At 38.5% G+C, this 18,278-nt stretch overlaps 1 protein-coding gene across 3 annotated transcripts in view; it reads left to right on the top strand.

Moving 5' to 3' along the window:
• COP1 (COP1 E3 ubiquitin ligase) overlaps positions 1–18,278 on the top strand; it is a 134,916-nt gene that overhangs the window by 12,296 nt on the left and 104,342 nt on the right. For all 3 annotated transcript variants that reach the window (XR_003259314.2, XM_026101024.2, XM_026101025.2), the window contains exons 5-8: positions 1,060–1,179; positions 3,224–3,292; positions 14,237–14,296; positions 16,168–16,244. Coding sequence is in view for 2 of the 3 variants with exons in the window: in XM_026101024.2 (XP_025956809.2) it covers positions 1,060–1,179; positions 3,224–3,292; positions 14,237–14,296; positions 16,168–16,244 (326 nt within the window). In the remaining variant the exon portion in view is untranslated. The remainder of the gene's footprint in view (positions 1–1,059; positions 1,180–3,223; positions 3,293–14,236; positions 14,297–16,167; positions 16,245–18,278) is intronic.

Below are 18,278 nucleotides of genomic sequence, written 5' to 3'. Positions count from 1 at the left end.
GCCCCAGACTGAAATTGAGTTTTTTGTCTCTGTCGTTTCCACAGGTTGTCTGTTGAATGTTTTGTAAAAATATGTAACATCCATATAGAATATTATTTCTTTTCTTAATCTATCCAATACAAATAGGCTACAGCCTCTTAGAAAATGTCTGGATTAGATTGGATGACATTTCTTGTTCTTGCAAATTTAAATATGTTGATTTAGTGTTACAGCTTGAGAGGACAGGATTTTTTTTTAATCCAGCTTTGTTTTTTAGAAGGCCTAAAAGTCTTTCAGCTGCTTCTGTTGGTTCCTGAAACTTTTTAATGTAAGGCTATGTTAGCACTAACATACGATTCAGGCATTGCATGTTAAGAGATGGGGTTTTTTTTTAATGTGTTACTGATGACAAGAGTAAACACCCTGTAAGGAAAAGGGGAATGGGCTGAGTGGTAGCATGTTAACACTGAGGAGTGCTTCTCAGTTCTAATGGGTGGAATGTAAAGATCACCCTGATGAGTTCCATCTTCTTTGCTCTCACATTTCTCATGAAAATACATTTGAGAGGAGGTAGCGTAGGAGATGTGAACAAAAGAAACAGACTGATACTCCCTTCTTCCATTTGAATTTTGCTTGGAAGGCTTCACCTACTACTTGTTTAAAAAAAAAAAAAATTAAAAGGTATTGCCACTTAACAATGTTTCAGGTAGACTTAGAATTCAACTAAGCTTGGATAAATACACTTTTCTTTTTTTCTTCCTTCTCATAGAAATATGTTCTCAGAAACTAGGGCACAAATCAGATAAAATTGTGGCTGTGAAATAATCTCTTCATAGCAGCAGCTAAGCTCTTGCAAAGGGCACATTCTCAAAATATCTTCCAAATAAGATAAGTAGTTACACAGAAGCAGTAGAATAGATGTCCTGTACGTGTGGGAGAATTGGAAATTCTGATTCCTGAAAACTGCTTGTGTTTTTTATGAAGGATGAAATACTGAAGTGTTGCTTTTAATATCTGTTGGACATCATCCTGGATTGCTTGAACTTACTGTCTCCCCAACATCTCTTGTTGTCTTCTTAGAATGGCCATAGGTGGCAGATTATTCAAGACTTGTTGGGAACTGATCAAGACAATCTTGACTTGGCCAATGTCAACCTGATGCTGGAGCTGCTGGTGCAAAAGAAGAAGCAGTTGGAAGCAGTAAGAAGTTTCTTCTGTCCTAATTAATTTTCTTTTTTAATTTAACCTTTGATTAGTTTAACCTTTCACACTATTATCTCTTTAAAGTAAAATTTTATTGCTGAATTAATTACTCAGAATTTTCTCTCGCATTTTGGTATTGAAAAGTTGGCCATCTTGCTAACTTTTGTTGCAGCAGCAAACTGTCTAAGGCTTGCACTGTAGTGTCATAAATATGCTTATAGTGTTGCTGCCGGCAGGGTTGTGCAAATGGAACAGGTAAAGTGGTAGAGAAGGTGGCTAGCAGAACGCTTAAAGCTCATTACCTAGAAAGATCTGAAAATTTACTAGTGTAATGTTCAATTAGCAAACATCTTCATACATATTTAAGAGGGCCAAATTGTAGGTTAACTGATAAAATCAAAGATATGAGCATGAAGAAAAATCATACTTTTTAAGTTTTAGTTCTACTGTAATTGATAGAACTTGAATGATTTTCATCTCTGAAGGCTATGTTCCTCTAGTATTTCATGCTTGCATGAAAAGTTCAGATGTCTTATTTATGAAGTCAATTTGAATATTTACACAACATGAAGCAAGCTGCTACTATGATTTAACCGAAATGTAGTTGGTTTGGGATAGTTCTGTGTTTGGCCACTTCTAGGATGCATTCACACCATGCTCTTGATCTCAGCTGATCATTTTCCAATTATAACAGCCAGACCTTCTAAATTAAACTGGATTAGAGAATTTGGCCTAGTGAAGTCTGGGTAAGAGGGTGGATTTCAAAACAGGTGAGGAAAACCTTTGTTGAGAATTACATATCTTATTCACTCTTGCAAAATTAGTGTTTACACAACCTCTGGTTCTGATGGAGGGAAAAAAAAACCAAAATCTGCTTACTTGGCTACTAGCATGTCATATATTGTCTTACTGTGTGGGGACTTATACATATGGTTTTTTCACTGTTGTTCAGTGAAGATAGGTGGGAGTATGGTTTCTAACTGAATAGCAAAACCTCTTTTTCCTCAAGCTTTCTTCTGTTTGTGACAAACATCATAGAAGACACGGGATTGAGTGTATGTATGCTTCAGAACAGAAACAAAGTGTGTTAAGACTTAATAACACCCTGCCATTTAAACAGCAATTTAAAAGCACTTTTCTTTAGAGTTTTGCTTACTTCTTTCTCATGGTAGTCATGGAGGGAGAGAGAAAGAGTAAGAGAATCATCCCAGAAAAGTCTTCTCACATCCTGATCTGCAATTGCATTTTTCTCTTTACCATTCCCTTCTGGGTGCTCATATGCCTTGAACCTTTCTGAGTCTATGCTTATGGTCCTTTAATAATAGTTTTTTCTGGAGGTTTTAAAAATGTCTCAGAATGCCAGGATAGAATTAGGGCTATATTAATGCTGGAATACATATATATTTTTTTCTTCCTTTTCTGCTTTTCTACTTCTCTTGCTGCATCAAGTTTTTGGCCAGTTTAGGTGAAAATGCTAAACTCGTTGAGGAAAATGAACTATTATGGAAAAACTGGAAAGGGATGCTTTAGTTTCATCAGTGAACTTAACCTTTGTCTTTGCTTCTGGAGAAACCTGTAGTCCCATCTTTACATATGCACAAATGTTAATTTGGAGGAGAGGTGTTTCTTGTATATATGCTTACTGTTTCAATGTTCATCACAGAAGTGGATGCTAATGATCTTCCAGGATAGAAGATGAGTCTGTGAGGAACCTGTATTCCCAAAGCAATTTCAGATGCACTAGCCAAGAAAAAAAGTGTTTTGACATATTAGTAAGTCCTCTGTAATACACAAAGGAGACCTGTTACAAGGATGTCTGGCTTCATGTAAAAACTTGCCATGAGCCAAACAAAACCTTAAAACCTGTGAGGCAAAGTAAAACTACCATTCTTGCAACTATGCCTTAATAAGCTATTTTCTTTCACTCACCTCTAAATGAAAGCTGCTTCTATGTGAAGTTTGAATTTGTGTGTCAAATGAACATTTGTTTCTCTTAAACTATATAGAAGAGTTACACACCCTTATTTACTATACATTACAGGAGTCCCATGCTGCGCAGTTGCAGATCCTTATGGAATTTCTCAAAGTTGCCAGGAGAAATAAACGAGAGGTAAATTGCTTTTTTATTTTATTTTTTTAAGTGGGTGAGGTGTTATCCACTGCTTTCTATCAGTTCATTTTTATTTAAATGATGAGTTAGCCTGGCATTATCTCTGCATGGAGAAAGACAAGGGGTGTGTGTGTGTGGGGGGAAATCTTAAGCAGAGGACACATGGATTTCAAGGAAAATTGATCTATTTGCATGTGACGGTTTTAATTTTTAATCTGTTTTGCCTTTTTGTCTCACTGTTGATGAAGCATATGGGAAGAAGGGAAATTGAGGATAGCAATTCAAGAATTTGATGCAAATTTGCAGTGTGGAAACCATGTTTTCTGTGATAGAAAAGTTGAAAGATAGGGACTGAAATAGTTGTCTTATTCTTTCTTGTAGCATATGAAATGCCATGATTAATCCTGTGCCATAAACAAATGGGTATTCTACACTATTTCCATATTTATCTCTCAAAATGGGTCTCAAGGAATGAGAGGGGGATCCATAATGGATACACTACTTATCTTCAGCAAAAAAACCCAAAACTAAATGGTATGAAGGGAGGTGATGATTAGGAGACTTGCTTTGGGCTGTGACTGAGCATGCTTTACATGACCCTCATTTGTGACTCTTGTAGAGTATCAAGTCCCAAACCACAGATGCAGTTCATCTTTTTTACAGCTTTGACGGGCTTATTTTAAATGTCATGCAGTGACATAAACCTGAGTACCAGAAATATACCAGAAACCTAGATAAATGATAGTGAAAACAGCAAAAGGACACATTTTTAGGAGGCTCCAGTTTATGACAAATGATGTGAAGAAAGTGTGGATGTAATGGCATGACTGTAAGGTGTAGTGCAAACTTGAACCATGTAAAGGCCATGGGTGTGAAAAGTGCTGTTCAGAATGGTTCAAGGCTCTGGTTGCAGAGTCACAGCAAAGCAAGCTGTTCAGTGATAAACATCCATGGCCTTCAGACCACAACCATTAACAGAGTAATAGGAAGGAACTGTCCCCAGGTGAAGCCTAAGTTCAAGGTAGATGCATTTGTAGAGTATGGGACCTATTGGACTAGATCTGGCCTCCATGGAAAGTGGTGAAAATGCTGTTGATAAGGATACATAAACTTGAAAATATACACTAGAGCATATCTTTAAAATCACTGGAGGTGATCAGTGACGGCCAAATGGCATGCTTCCCTTTCTAATTTCTGTTCAGTATGAAGCATGCTATTTGAGTCTTCAGTGCTTTAAAAAAATAGTTTTATAATGTTTTGGTTTTAAGCAGCAAAGGAACAAACACTGCTCAAAACCATTGAGATATCTTCTAGCCTTCACTTTTTAAATGGTGGCAGAACTTATTTTATGGCAGCTTAGTCAATAAGCACCTCTGAAAAACATTCAGAATCTCTATTTTCCTTTTTTCATACCTGTAATATTTACAATTATATGGAGAATATCAAATTTGACCCATCTTCACTTCAGAACAAACGCAGGTTCTGGCCATTGTCCACCTGCACTCATTAAACACCTTCCATCAGGATTTGGCACAGCTTAAGGGAGCATTAAGAGATTGCAGAACTTTTCTGGTAGTACTGCCTCTATCTGGGAGGTGAAGTGAGAAGCTTATGCTTCGAGAGGCTTAAACACTGCTTACCTGGGGTGTTGTTCGTTAGGCAACCCTGTGTGATTCAAGTGCAGGGTGGCTGGGGTACTGCAGTAACAATGCTGAAAGCCTTTGCTTTCCTCTTCCCCCAGTCGAAACTGAATTTGAACAAATCTCCCAGAGGGAGCTGTTGATAGCTACCTTAGATTACTTGTGTTGAGCAGGGAGGACAAAGAAAAGGGAAATGTCATAGTTTCTGTTTTGATTTTTTCCATAGCGCAGCATTCCTCCACTGACTGATTCTCTGCATCTGGGAAAACTCTCCCATCTCGCATCTGCCCTTGGCTTTAGTATTAATGGACAAAGGTGTCACAACATATCTAAGACTAAGGAAACCTGAGCGGGACTGCAGATCCTCACAATGTGGCTTTGGGAACATCCTGAAGCCTATTTGGACACACATTCATCTCAGATACTGTCTGTCACTGCTTGTGCGTTCTCCCTATTGCCAAGACTTTCTCTGACGTTGTTTCTTACCCTTCCTCCTATTCCAGCCTGAAATGCAGACTGTCGCATCTCCAAAGACTGTTGTGCCGGCTGTCAGTTTTGTCCTTGCCATAGCGGTTAGCATCTGGCTCTGCCATTCATTGTAATGGAAATGGAGACTTGTCAGACTTGCTGCCGGCAGCCTTTCTGTTCACTAGATAAGGATAAGAAAGATGAGAAACAATGGGTGGAAGTGTGGAAAACACAGATCACTCAATAGGATGGTTTTTAGAAGGATATCAAGACTCCAGCTGTACTCATAGACTATTAAGCCAGTTTATGCTGGGGTAGTAAACCTATATCATTCCTATAGATGGTGAGTTTTGTGATGTGTACTCCTATCTGCAAGAAGTTCTGCATTTGGATAACAAAGGTGGTACTGTTTGGAAAAAAAATAGGTTATGCCTGTGGTGAAGAATTATCAAGGTTCAACCTGTGTGGAGATATCTGCAGAAAGTCTGAGGTGCTAGTTTGGAAGCCGAGAAGAGGGGTTTAAGTGACCATTTTAACATTCCTCTATTTTACTGTGGTTTTTATCAGATCTTCTAAGTGTACTGTAGCTTCTTTTGATGCTGTAATAGGTCACTGTTTAAGGAATGAGGCTGGAGCTCAAAGAACATGTATAGTAATTAGGACACTTCTACAATGTATTGGACACAGCTTTGAGTCTTACAAACAGACTTTATTTTGTGGAGAGAATGTGAAGGAATACTACTTTTTCCTCTCTCCCCCCCCCCCCCCCCCCTTTTTACTAATTGAAACCTGGTTCTGGTAAAGATGGCCACAGAGTAACTGTGGTTCAACTAACTTAAGCCATAGCAAGCTGTAATGTTAGGTTATTAAAAAAGCTTCTTTTGTGTATGGCTGAGACTGCCTGTTTCAAATTTCTGGTTTTAAAGGGATGTCACCTTGTCTGATAACTTTGTTTCCTGATATGCCTCCTCATATGTTATTTATTGCTGGATTTTATTAACAGGTTTTATTACATTTTTCAAGTTCTTATGTAGGCAGTTTGTAGGGCAGTATCTGTATTAACTAATAGTTAGTCTACTTGTGTGATACTTGATAACAATCCATTGAGAGTGCATAATAAGCTGCCTGTTGCCCTCTTTGCTTGCTTCACTCATAAAAGCTTTTCTCCTGTCATCTTGAAATTGTGACTTCTGAGCTTATTGTAGGGGGCTTATATCTAGAAGAACTCTCTATCTTTATAGACTCGTGCTTAAGAATTCAGAATATTGCTGTAGTCAAGTACTTTGACAAATGTCTCTTTCTTGCACTTTCATCATTTCTCCAGAAGATAAATGTGAGGTTCAGCACCTGCAGAAATTTCCATTCGAAATCCTGTTTTGATGTGTTCATAGCTTTACAAAACATTGCTCTTTCAAGCTGAAATTTACTGCATGTTTTTTTGCACAAAGATATTTTAAATTTTTTTTAACTTAGGAACTTTGTTTTCTTTCTGACCTATAGTGATGTGGCAAAAAACAAGCCTTTGGCAATACTAATAGGAAAAAAAAAACAGATTTATTTTGAAAAAGATTGAAAACAAATGGCTGAAGCTTGAGAATACTTTTTAAACGATTACAGATTTTTTTAGAGGGGAGGAATGTATTGATCACATACAATAGTCGGTTATCTGTAAGGCAAATTTAGCACAGCTATGTGCTTTTCTATATGTGTACACAGTTAATAGAATGCACACTTCCAATTCTTTGATCCAGCAGGCTTTTCTGTTGAAATCAAAGATTCGAGGCGCTTAGAAAGTCAAGTTAAATAACAAAATACTTGATTTTTTTCTAATTATTATTTTCAAGGGAAACCAAACACAACAACCTGTGACTTTTAAAAATTCTTATTTTAATGATGCTGTTTTAATGCTTTAGTTTAGCTGTATTGCATAAATATTTAATTTACATAAATATTGCCTAAATATTAGTTTAACCTTGTTTACTTTCAAATGACCACATGTTCTTTCAACTTAAACACTTCAAAAGGGATCTGATAATGACAGTTAATACAAAAATTTCTACCCATTTTTGTATTTGGAGATATAGCTATCTATCTACATAGATATAGCTATAAAAAAAACTTACTCAAATCCTGACAATACAGTTTGTGTTAACAAATAATGTTGGACCTGACCATTCCTACATATCTGTCCTAAAACACTTTTAGCTCGACGACCTAATGGAGTGTCTGTTATGTGTTTCTGTTAAGTAGCGTACTTGCTTATCGAAGGAGGATATAGAGCTTAACAATTAGTAGCACAAATCAAGTCATACAGAGTATGGATTATACTCCTTACCAGTACTTGTGCTTCTCCTGGCATCTTTCACTTCATTTTTACCTTTCGTGGGGCTTTTTCTTTTTAATAATGTCACATTAAGTATTTTGTAGCTAGCAAACAAGACCTCTTCTGTGTCCACTAATGCGAGGAGGCTGTTTTCGGCAGGGAAACGTGGATCAGAGGAGTAATCCTGAAGCTTTCCACAGCTTTGCTGTGCTCAGCATCTCAGAATCATCATCTTTCCTTCTGCCTCAAAAGCATGTATTTATCCAAATGTCTTCACTTATTCCATATCATGAAGATGTTAAATACTAAAAATAGAGGGGCTATTAGTTATTGTGGGATAATCACAGGAATTAGAAGCATAAATTCTCCAGGGATGTCCTTAGCTGTGTGAATCTCTTTACCTGTCAAACCTTATTGTTTTGTACGTACACACATGGGTGGACTAATGAGTAGACAAGAAGAGGTGACAAAACTAGAAATCAGTCATGCTTTTATGTTGTCACAGTCTTTATTGCATTCCAGGACTCCTGAATTCATAGCTATGGTAATCTTTCCTATCAGCTGTGCTTAAATAACTGGTATTTTAAGCTACTTGATGAGAAACATGAGCACTGACTGCAGTGATAAGCAAAGGGTACAGCTGGTATATGAGCAACAAGCTAGAGATTATCATATGCACATCAGTGCTGAGTCTGCTTACTTAATGTAGCAGAGAGGTTTTTCCAAATAAAAATGGGTGGCAAGCTAATACTAGAAGTGATGTAGCATGTACAGTGATGTATTAAACTCTGAAGCAATTAATGTTCTTTAATAGAATCATGAAACACATCTGTAGTAGCACTTGGTCATATTAAAGTACTGTAATTCTAAAAACAAAATTTTTAAGTCTTTGCAGGGGACAGGGGAGCCTTTGAAGGAATGAGGAAAGAAAGAAGTGTAAATCGCCAAAGCTGCCCTGTTTTGGTATCCAGCCAGTTCTGTTCTGACAAGTTGCACAGGCTGTTTTGTCTTCCCCACCCTTTCCACTGTATTGTCTTTCAACAGTTTCAAAACAAAGGTAGTCCCCTCCCCCCCCCCCAAAAAAAAATAGAACAGTTCTCAAACAGTTTAATTCTCTCTTCCCCTGCCCCCCTTCCCCTGTCTATCTTTCTTTAGTGACACTTTTCCATCTGATTCTATCAGGAAGCCTTCAAAGCCTTGTCCCTTCAGCCAAAACTAGAGGATTTATCTGCTTAAAATAAGTGATTTGCCTCCTTTGGAGGAACTACTAACCCAGAGAGAAAAAATATTCCCTACAGATGTGTCATCCTTATGTGTGGCCAGCCTATGTGTCTAAAAGACTTGGATTCCAAATTTGACCCATCAGATTAACTTGAGGCAGCTCAGGTATTCTTATCTTCATTCTAAAAGAAGCCTTGCATCTTTTTCACTCATGCAAAGACTTTATAACATCTGTGAAGTGTTAATAAATGGAATTTGATGTCAAAAACAAGTGAGATTTGTAATTAATACAAAAGGCTAAAATCCCTCTAAACTCTGAAGATGACTTTCTTGCTATATTTGCACTGTATGTTATGGCAGGCTCTTTGTCGGAGGCAATGGAAGGAAAACTTTGGAACAGACGAGGCTTTCAACTGGTTTCCAGAGCAAGAAATTAATCTTTATTCTTTATAAAGCTATACTTAAAGTATTGAGCTCTATGGAAAGAGTTTTGTTTTCTTGGGTACCCTTAGGAGAGGTTCAGCTATTGATACGCTTAGGTTTATACTTCAGCTTCTTAGAGCACGAGTTGATGGAAGAACAAGAATAAATAAGAAGAGGTAATGTTGGATGAAGTTATGGGATAGAATGCAGATATTATCCATAGACTGACTACCTGATTTATCCTCCTCAGCTGGAGAGATGCTAGTTTTCACATTGTTCTTGTTGTGATGTGTGTTCAGGAAAGAAGATGCTGCCTAGGCAATAGTCTCCTCTTCTTGTCTTGAAACCTATGGCGTGTACTGTGATGAATGCTTTTGGACAAGAGCCTTGAAAGTGTCTGCCTGAACATAGCATGAGACACGAGTTTTCAAAGGCATGAATCCAAAAGTTTTATTTAAGCCTCTAAGTGGGATTTGTGTTCGTGATTTCACCGTATTTGTGTATGAAATAACTTTTACTGTTCTTCTTTGCTTGTGCTTTTTCTGGAATTGGAAAGACAGTTGGTCAGGGGTGTTCAACCTTTCCCCCCATGTGTTTTTCTAGGCTAAGCCTTTCTAGGCCATTTTTGTAGCACTGGGAAGTTCTTCTGGGCCTTGGCCTAAATGATGGTGTCCTGAATTATCAGGATGAATAAATGAGTCTCTTGCTTCAAGCAATTAAAAGATTAAAAGGTTCACCATGAACAATACTGATGTAGTGACAGCTCTTATTTTTTTGTAAACATTTAAACCTGGCACCAGGAGACGCAGTCAGGATTGCTTTTTGTCTGTTCTGTACAAACATAAAGGATGAAGTCACTGCCTTCTGGGTCTTCCATCCAGGAAAAACAAGAAGGATAAGGGTGAAAATTGAGTACTGTGCACAGCTATGCTTTGCAGTAGATAGTCAACTGAAATCAAGTTCTGACTGTGTCCTGGTGTTCAGTGTTATAGAAGTTCAAATTAATGTTCCCTGTTTAGGTTTTTGTACAGAAGTTCAGTAACCTTTTGAGGGAGTGGGGTGCATCTGGGCTCTATCTCTGGGTAGCTTTCACCATAAGATTTCACTTCCTCCAAATAGTCCTGGACGGACAGATATCTTTGTAGGGCTCATTGTATGTGTGTGTAGACGGTTTCAGACTCAGACCAGAGGATTTAGGGAGGGACAGTCTTGTGGACCTGAAAGGGATGTGAATCTGAAAGCTAAGAGGAAAACTGCGAGCCTGCCTTTCCCTACTGTGGTAGTTTCTCCTCCATAACTACTGAGCTTAAGTTTCTCTTTTTGGATATTGCTTTCATTTCCTGTTTTGACCTCTTATCGCTAGTCTCTGTGTTTGAACAAGAGTTGCCTGTGATTGCACACTTTAATTCTTCAGCAATCTCTGAAAAGACCAGATTTGAAAGAGCAATGTTCTCCTACTGCCCTTATTGGGAGTGTTTAAGACTGCTGGTTGTGGGTAGGAGTGAAGTTGGCTGTTCATACTGCAGTACTGTGCAGCTGGTTCTCCATGTAAGCTTCTCACTGTCCTCAAAGCTCTTTGCTGTGAATCTTGTTTAGCATAGACTAGCTATGAGTTGCGGCATGGGCTTGCTTTTTCAAAGTGACATGCAGTTCTGATATCGGAGATCTTCTTGGTCCATTACAGTTCTTGATTTGTCTTCTGAAATCTTTTTCCAGAGGTGATAAAAATGTAGGCTATTTTGAGCCCCTTCTCCCTTTTCTTGTATATATGCATTTGTGTGTCACTTAGAACCAGAGCCTTCTGCACTTACCTCTTATATTTTATTCACAGTGGAGTTTAAATGACTAGGTTTGTTATGACTGCTGAATGGCCTTCTTGGCCACGTTGACTGTGTTGGTTCTTGGAAAGCTTCTGTGTCTGAGAGAATTAATAATGTGTACTTCTGTTTTACCATAATCTTAAATGTTCATTCTAAGTATTTTTGCTGATTTTAATCTAAAATTTTTCAGGTCTGATTCTGCCCATCACTGGGACAGGACTAGACTTGCTTTGCCTGCCCCGCAAAGAGTAAAAATCAAATTAAGGTTCCATAAATCTAGATATACTGCAAAGACTCATTAACTCATTTAGCTTTTTCTTAAGCTTCTCTTGATGGCTGGCAGTTATAAATCAGTAGTCTAATTTTTTCAGAGTTTAATTAGAATGAACATGGACTGATTTAAGATATTGGATAGACTAAAGCTGAACCATGAAACATGCAAGCCACGCTACCAAAAAAATCTCACTGTGGGCAGAAATAAGTCATTTGATGCTGACAGTACAAGAAGACTTCCTAAAATAAGCATCTTGAATTTCAGTTAACTAGTTTGCCTAGTTGGCTACTTGATATTCAGCCAGTTGGTCAGCTTGTTCTTACCTGTGCACACTGTAGTGCCTTTGGAAACTACACCACATAAGCATGGGTTGGAGATGCTGCTTTTTGCATGCCTTTGCCTTGATCTGGCCTTTGTAGCTCTTAAAGCCCCTGTTTTTCTGTTGCTGAAACATCCTGCTTTGATAGGCTCTTTGTTATGCCGAACAGTGCCACTTTTCTCTTTACCCTCCTACCCCTTTCTGTAGTCTGACATCAGGGATTAGAATTGCATTGTAACACCTTTACCTAGGTTTAAAACTTGCTGCTAGCTGGTTAAGTTTATGGTAGGTTTAAATTGCTTGCCTTCGTGTAACTAGAAAGAAGTATTAGCAACAGGAAATGAAGTCTCAGATCTCATACTTCTGGCTTCGTGCAATAGTTAATAAAAGCTGGCAAATAAAAAAAGTCTCTGCTCTTGTGCCTATAAAAAGGTCTCCTGTTTATGTGATGGCAACAACCGTCAATTATTTTTCACAGCATTCTGCTTTGACTGTGAGCCAGTACATTGTAGAATAACTTATCTCCTTGCTATAATTTTGGAACTTCTAAGTGTGTTTTTGTTACTTTTTTAAAGTGGAATTTATGAAAGTGGGGAACTAATGGTATTTGGCTGCCAGAGCTGAGTGCGGCCAGGACGCGTGCTGTGTAAGTGTCACTTAGGCTTACCGCTACTCTTGGAGCTATAGCACCACCTGCTATTCTTGCTGTAGGTTTTGCAAGTGCAAATGGAATTATCTGTTATGGTGTAATGGTTTGTAAATTATCTGTGGCAGTCTAGTTTTAAACCATTAAACTTGTGCTGTCTGTGCCTAAAATTAAATATAAACTGAGAACTTCAGAGTAGAGAGATTAGGATATAAATACAATGTCATCTTGTTCCAAGGAAAAAGAAGCCATGTTAAAAATAGGTGTGGGCCCAGCAGTCCTTTCCGCTTCTGTCTTCAGGGACAGAAGCATTTTCAGTGTTGAAGAAGTAAAAGTGGATTATCTGATGCAGAGCCCACAGATAATTAGAACTATGACCAGTAGTGGGTGCTTTAGTGGTAGGGGTTTTTGTTTGTTTTTTGTTTAAACAAAATGTTCTATCACTTTAAGGATCAGACATAAGCACTCAAGGGAGTAAGTTTTGGGGGAGTAGTTTGCCAAATGTTCTTGGGAATATGTCATAGCAGCAGTACTAATAACTTTGGATTTGGGCAACTTGACATTCCCATATAAATTCATGAGGACAAAAGTTTGCCTGACCTTTAAAGAATGTGTTGTGCTTAATAAAATTTCAGTGGACTTGCCAACTTGGTAACAACTACTGGTCAAAGACCTCAGCACTAGCTGTACTGTACTCGGAACTAGTGGTCAGTGTGAGTTAAGGTGAATCAAGTGGACTTTCAGTTCTGTTTCTTCGTTAGATTGGTCAGTCTGAGTGAACCAGATATACACTGAAGTTGAGTTTTTGCCTGCCTTCCATAAGAAGGCACAAAGAGGAGCCCACTAATGAAGTCCAGGCTTAAAGAGCTTTTACTTAGAGCAGTGTATGTGTTAAGGGTTTTGCGAAGCTGTGTGTAGGCTGTGGAGGTGTTTGGATGGGACGTTTCCACTGAATGAGGGTGGGAATTAGAGTTGGTAAGCTGGTAAGGTGATGCTCTTGCTTAGGAGTAAATAGTAATCACTGAATTTGTGGCCTCCCAGTTGCTCAAGATTAGTTGAGGCAAGTCACCAACTGACTGCAAAGTAATTGCAAAAACCTGAAAAATACTGAGTGCGACACAGAACGGGAAGGGAGTGTTGGCTGGAGAGAGGGGAAGAAAGTCCCCTTCTCTCCCTTGCAGTGGCAGCCCTCAGTTAAGATTGACTTGAGCCTATGGTGTAATGCAAGGTAAGTCTCACACCTGCCATGTGATGTTTATTTGGTGCCAGGAGAATCTCTCCATGATCATAAGTGTTTTTGTCCATCTGAGAACTTTGGACTTTAAATTGGCAGTTGGCATGGTTAACTGCTGGTGAGAGAAATACTGTTCCCCTTTCATAGTGGATTTTGACAAGACTAACTTTTTAGCAAAACGCTTATCATTTTGTTGAAGGATAAAGTGATCGCTGTCTCATTCGTGGTTGCTCTTTTGTTTGTGTTCTTAACTATGTTCAGTGTTTGTAAACAAGCTATAAATACTTTCATGGAAGGTGTTAGAGGAGCATAAATGTGTTACTTTGAAAAATGTGGATGTCTTTGTGATTGATGTCAAAGTACATCATGTTCTTGCTTTGTGCTGTTTCACAATTACAGCTTTGTCTTGAATGTAGTTTGTGCCCATCTATGTTAATCTAAGCATATAAATTTCCTGCAGTATGACTTTTTTTGCTATTTAAGATAGTTCAGGTTTCTCTCTGAAAAGGTCTTAATTTATCTTGGTGGTGGTGCAGTGCATACTGGTTTACATTTCTGCTGTTTTCTTATTCACAGCAATTGGAGCAGATTCAGAAGGAGCTAAGTGTGCTGGAAGAGGATATTAAGCGAGTAGAGGTGAGGTACCCAGATGTTGTTCCAACTCTGGCAGTTTTTCATTTCCATCAAGCTGTCTGACTTGCTGTGGGGCTGCTGTGTTAAATTTATGGGGTTTGCTTTAGTAATGGGAAAATGAACAGGTGATGGTCTTTAGTTTGTTCATATAGTTGATGCATGCAAGTTGCAGGTTGGTGAGAGAGGGCTTCATTGAAACTTAGGTCTTAAATAACCATGTTTTTCACTTTCTTTATGTAGGTAGCAAGTATTTTAGTATAATTGCTTGAAATCAACAGCCAGTATATTGATCATAATTTACAGTTTTTTGTGTTGCATTACTCTCTAACCATTTGCACAGCCTGTTTAAGACTTAGCAACATGCCACTCTTAAAATAGAGATGTATCAGGGGCGCACAAGAGAGCCGTAAGGCAGATACTGGGTAGGAACAGAACCAACTCATGCTGTGTATCAAAACGGAAACAATCTGCTACCTCCTGATGCAACTCTGATGTCTTAGCGATAGGGATCTCTTCAGATTTTTGCTAAGAATTATTCTCCAAGTATTTTTAAACTCATCAACTCAATCCTTCTGTCCTTATTCAGTCCTTAAATTCCTGCTTGGCCTTTTCCTCTAATCATTCTTATGTTCTGATCCAGAAGTAAGAAACTGTTTCAGTATTGCATCAGATTCTGCCACCCTTCAAAATAGAGTTTTCTTAAAGCTCCTTGGCAATCAGCTTGCATTGCCCATAAGCCTGACTTCTAGATTTCTTCATTTATCTCCAATTTATGTGTGCTGATGCATTATCAAAATATAAATAGAACTGACAACTGCAGGAACTTCCCTTCAGCTAGTAGCTATGCAAACTAACTTGATAGGTAAAAGCAGGTTTCCGACTGACTTTCCTGACTTTTTCTCAGCTTCTTGGGAAATAATACATCTTAACATGTTTCCTTGAGATTCGTAAGAACTCGTAGAACTTCTTTAGATCTAGGAGAAGCTATTCCCAGAGCTGTGGGATCCCTTGGAGAATATCTAGCGACTTGCTTTTCTGCTCTTCAGTCAGGCAGTTCAGCTGCCTGTAACTGGGGTGCTTACCTGGTGTGTGGTAGTGACCTTTGTTTTGACCTCTAAAGCCTGGGATCTCTCTGTTGCAAATACCTTGCTTTCTAACTTACAGCTAATGGGCACCTAGTGGGAATTTAAAAGCACCAGTAATGTTGTCCTGGAACATTTCGCCCCCCTAGCTAATGAGCTGCAGCATCCTGCATAGCTTCAGTTTCTGAAATAGATTAAAGATATAATCTCATGCTGGGCACACTGCAGCGATTTAGTCTGAAAATGACAAAGCCAAGTTTGTTAACTACAAAGTTTGTCTCTTGTGCACCTGCCCTGCAGAAGACTGATAGATCTTCTTTTAAGTCTAGCACATGATACTGTCTTCACCCTGTTTTCTTGTGCCTTTATTTTTGCCTTGACCCATATCCCACATTCCTTTACAGCTGCAAAGTCTATTAGATAAAAGTTTTCATGTAGCTGAGAAATGTGGTTACAGCTTGCTTGTTCTGCCATGTTTGAGGGAGGAGTTCAAATTCCTCATGCGAGTTTAGAGACAACTGGATGTTAAATCCATTGTTTTTTGGAATATAAGCTCCAAAACTGTCTCTTTTGGGGGGGCAAAAAGCACTGTGATTGCGGGATTTCAGAAATCCAGTTGGAATAAGAATTAAAAGAGAAAAATCAGAGGAAAAAGCTTCTAAGTGGGAGTTGAATAAATGTAGATAGACTTGGTTATGTACTCGGAAAAAAATACAATGTAAATACTGTTATTAAAAGACACCTACTGTTCGTGTTTTGTCAGATTTGTTCTACCTTGGCTTTCTGTTGCAGGAAATGAGTGGCTTGTACTCCCCAGTCAGTGAGGATAGTACGGTGCCCCAGTTTGAAGCTCCCTCACCTTCACACAGGTACAGAACTTGGCTTTCAGGCTGTACATATTGCACTATGCTTTCTGGTCCATGCCATGCACAAAACAAAGCAAAACTAGTTTTTGAATGCATACAATATTTGCATGTTGTCTGTTTCTCATCTGATGCGAATGTTGATACGAACCCGGTGAAGAAATAGCAACGGAGTATACATCTGAATAAAAAGTCCACTCTAAGCTAGATGCCATGGAAAGCTAATGGTTTTAAATGTAGTATGGATTAGTTAACTCAGATAATTAGCCTTTGCTGTGGTGTGAAATGTTACCATTATATACGTGCTCCATTTTCTGAATGTTATGCAATTATGCTTGGCCTAAGTCTAATTTTTGTATTGTATTGATGTCCTTCGGCTTTTCCACTAAGTATAAATGGTTAAAAGTATGGGTTCACAGGATCAGATTTTTAGATGTACACACTACTGGCTCTGTTTATCTGCTGCCTGCTTTGATTTAATGAAATGCCTTTCTATTAATGTATTGTAAACGTGGAGTTTTTTCTGGAATATTATGTAGTCTGGTTTATTGATGATAAAATTGCGGATACTTCTTGTGTCCAAGTTGTTTGTGCCAGGGTTTGCAGTGTTCTACTACTTTATTGCCATGTTTTTCAGTTGTGAGCAAGCTCTGATTTCACAGAGCCAAGTTATAATACAAAATGCTCCTTTCTCTCCCAGCCCTCTCTAGTGTATTTTCCTAACAGTAAAGCTCTCTAAACTGTCAGTTTCCGTTACAAAAATTGTACTGGTGCCTTTTCTGTAATTAGCAGCTCTAAACCTAGTAGCCCAGAAGTAAGAAAGAAAAATGATCAAACTTCCTTCCGTAGAGAGATTTTTAGATGCAATGCTTTGGTGAGAAGCCTAGCAATATCTGCTGGAAATTTTTATAAAGATACTGTTTTTGGACACTGAGACCAGGATCTTTCTTATTCCTGTTAAGTTCTGGTTGGCCCTTAGGGAAAGGACAGGAATATGGCAAAGATGGGAATAGTGTTTATTCTGCCCTTTACTGCTTTACCGATTTTTGGGTGCAGGTGTTTTTTCTAAGCAGCTTATTGTTGTTCCTCCAAGCAGTGATTTTTGCGAAGCTGATGGGATTCTTGTCAGGCTCTACTAGTTTTTGGTTATTGCAAATTAAATGAATTGCGTGTTTTTGTGTTACTGCAACTTGGGGAAAACTGAGCAATGGTTGGGCCGAATTTGTGCTATGATGATGCGTTGGCATGTTAAACACCATTCTCTTCAGACCTAGAAACTTTTCTTTTGTACTTCTACAGGAGTAGAAATGTGTATCTTACTTCAGGCAAGTTAACAAACAAGCTCCTCAAGAACTCTTTCTAACTTTTGAAACCTGGAATAACTTTTAAGCCCAAGAGTTTTGGCAAGTGTCAAAATCCATTGTGTCTAACCAATGCTGGCTTTGGTCTACTAAAAATTCTTTAGTATTGCTTTATGTCTGTTTATTTCATGCCCTAGGGTCATTCATTCTCAGTTTTTGCTTTTGAAAATGTAAGATAGTGTCCCAGATACTTTAGTGACTTTCAGCCGATGTGCTTTAGCTGAGGTCTGGTAGGTGACAGTTGTGGGTTACACCGTGGCAGGTGCATTCGGAGAGCAGGGAGTCTTTTCCTGACCTAATCCTCTTGCTCTTGTCCGGTTCAATCTAGACCATGAACTTCTTGTTTTTCTTTCTCTCTTGCATGATAAAACACCAAGAATGTGATATAACAGAAGTCTTAGGGTTTTTCTAGGGTATGTGGAGTTGCCTTTTCTCTCAGCTTGAAGACCCTCTTTTCTATTCCTTAATGACACTTCTGCAGTAAGAAGTGGTCTTGCATTTTCTTTAATCAAAGCAAAAGCAGTGTGTGAAGGAAAGCTATGAACAGGCCTCACTTGATGCCTGACTTTTGTAGCCTCTATCTATCTTACATTGACAGAAGGTGTGGTTTTGTTTACCAGAAGACCTGAATTATTCGGACTCGGATTCCAGTAACTTGTACTTCATAAAATTCAGTCTC

This window comes from Dromaius novaehollandiae, chromosome 8 (genome assembly GCF_036370855.1).
Source record: "Dromaius novaehollandiae isolate bDroNov1 chromosome 8, bDroNov1.hap1, whole genome shotgun sequence".
NCBI lineage: Eukaryota > Metazoa > Chordata > Aves > Casuariiformes > Dromaiidae > Dromaius > Dromaius novaehollandiae.
The sequence above is the reverse complement of the archived record's forward strand: the minus strand, read 5'-3'. Positions and strand labels throughout refer to the sequence as shown.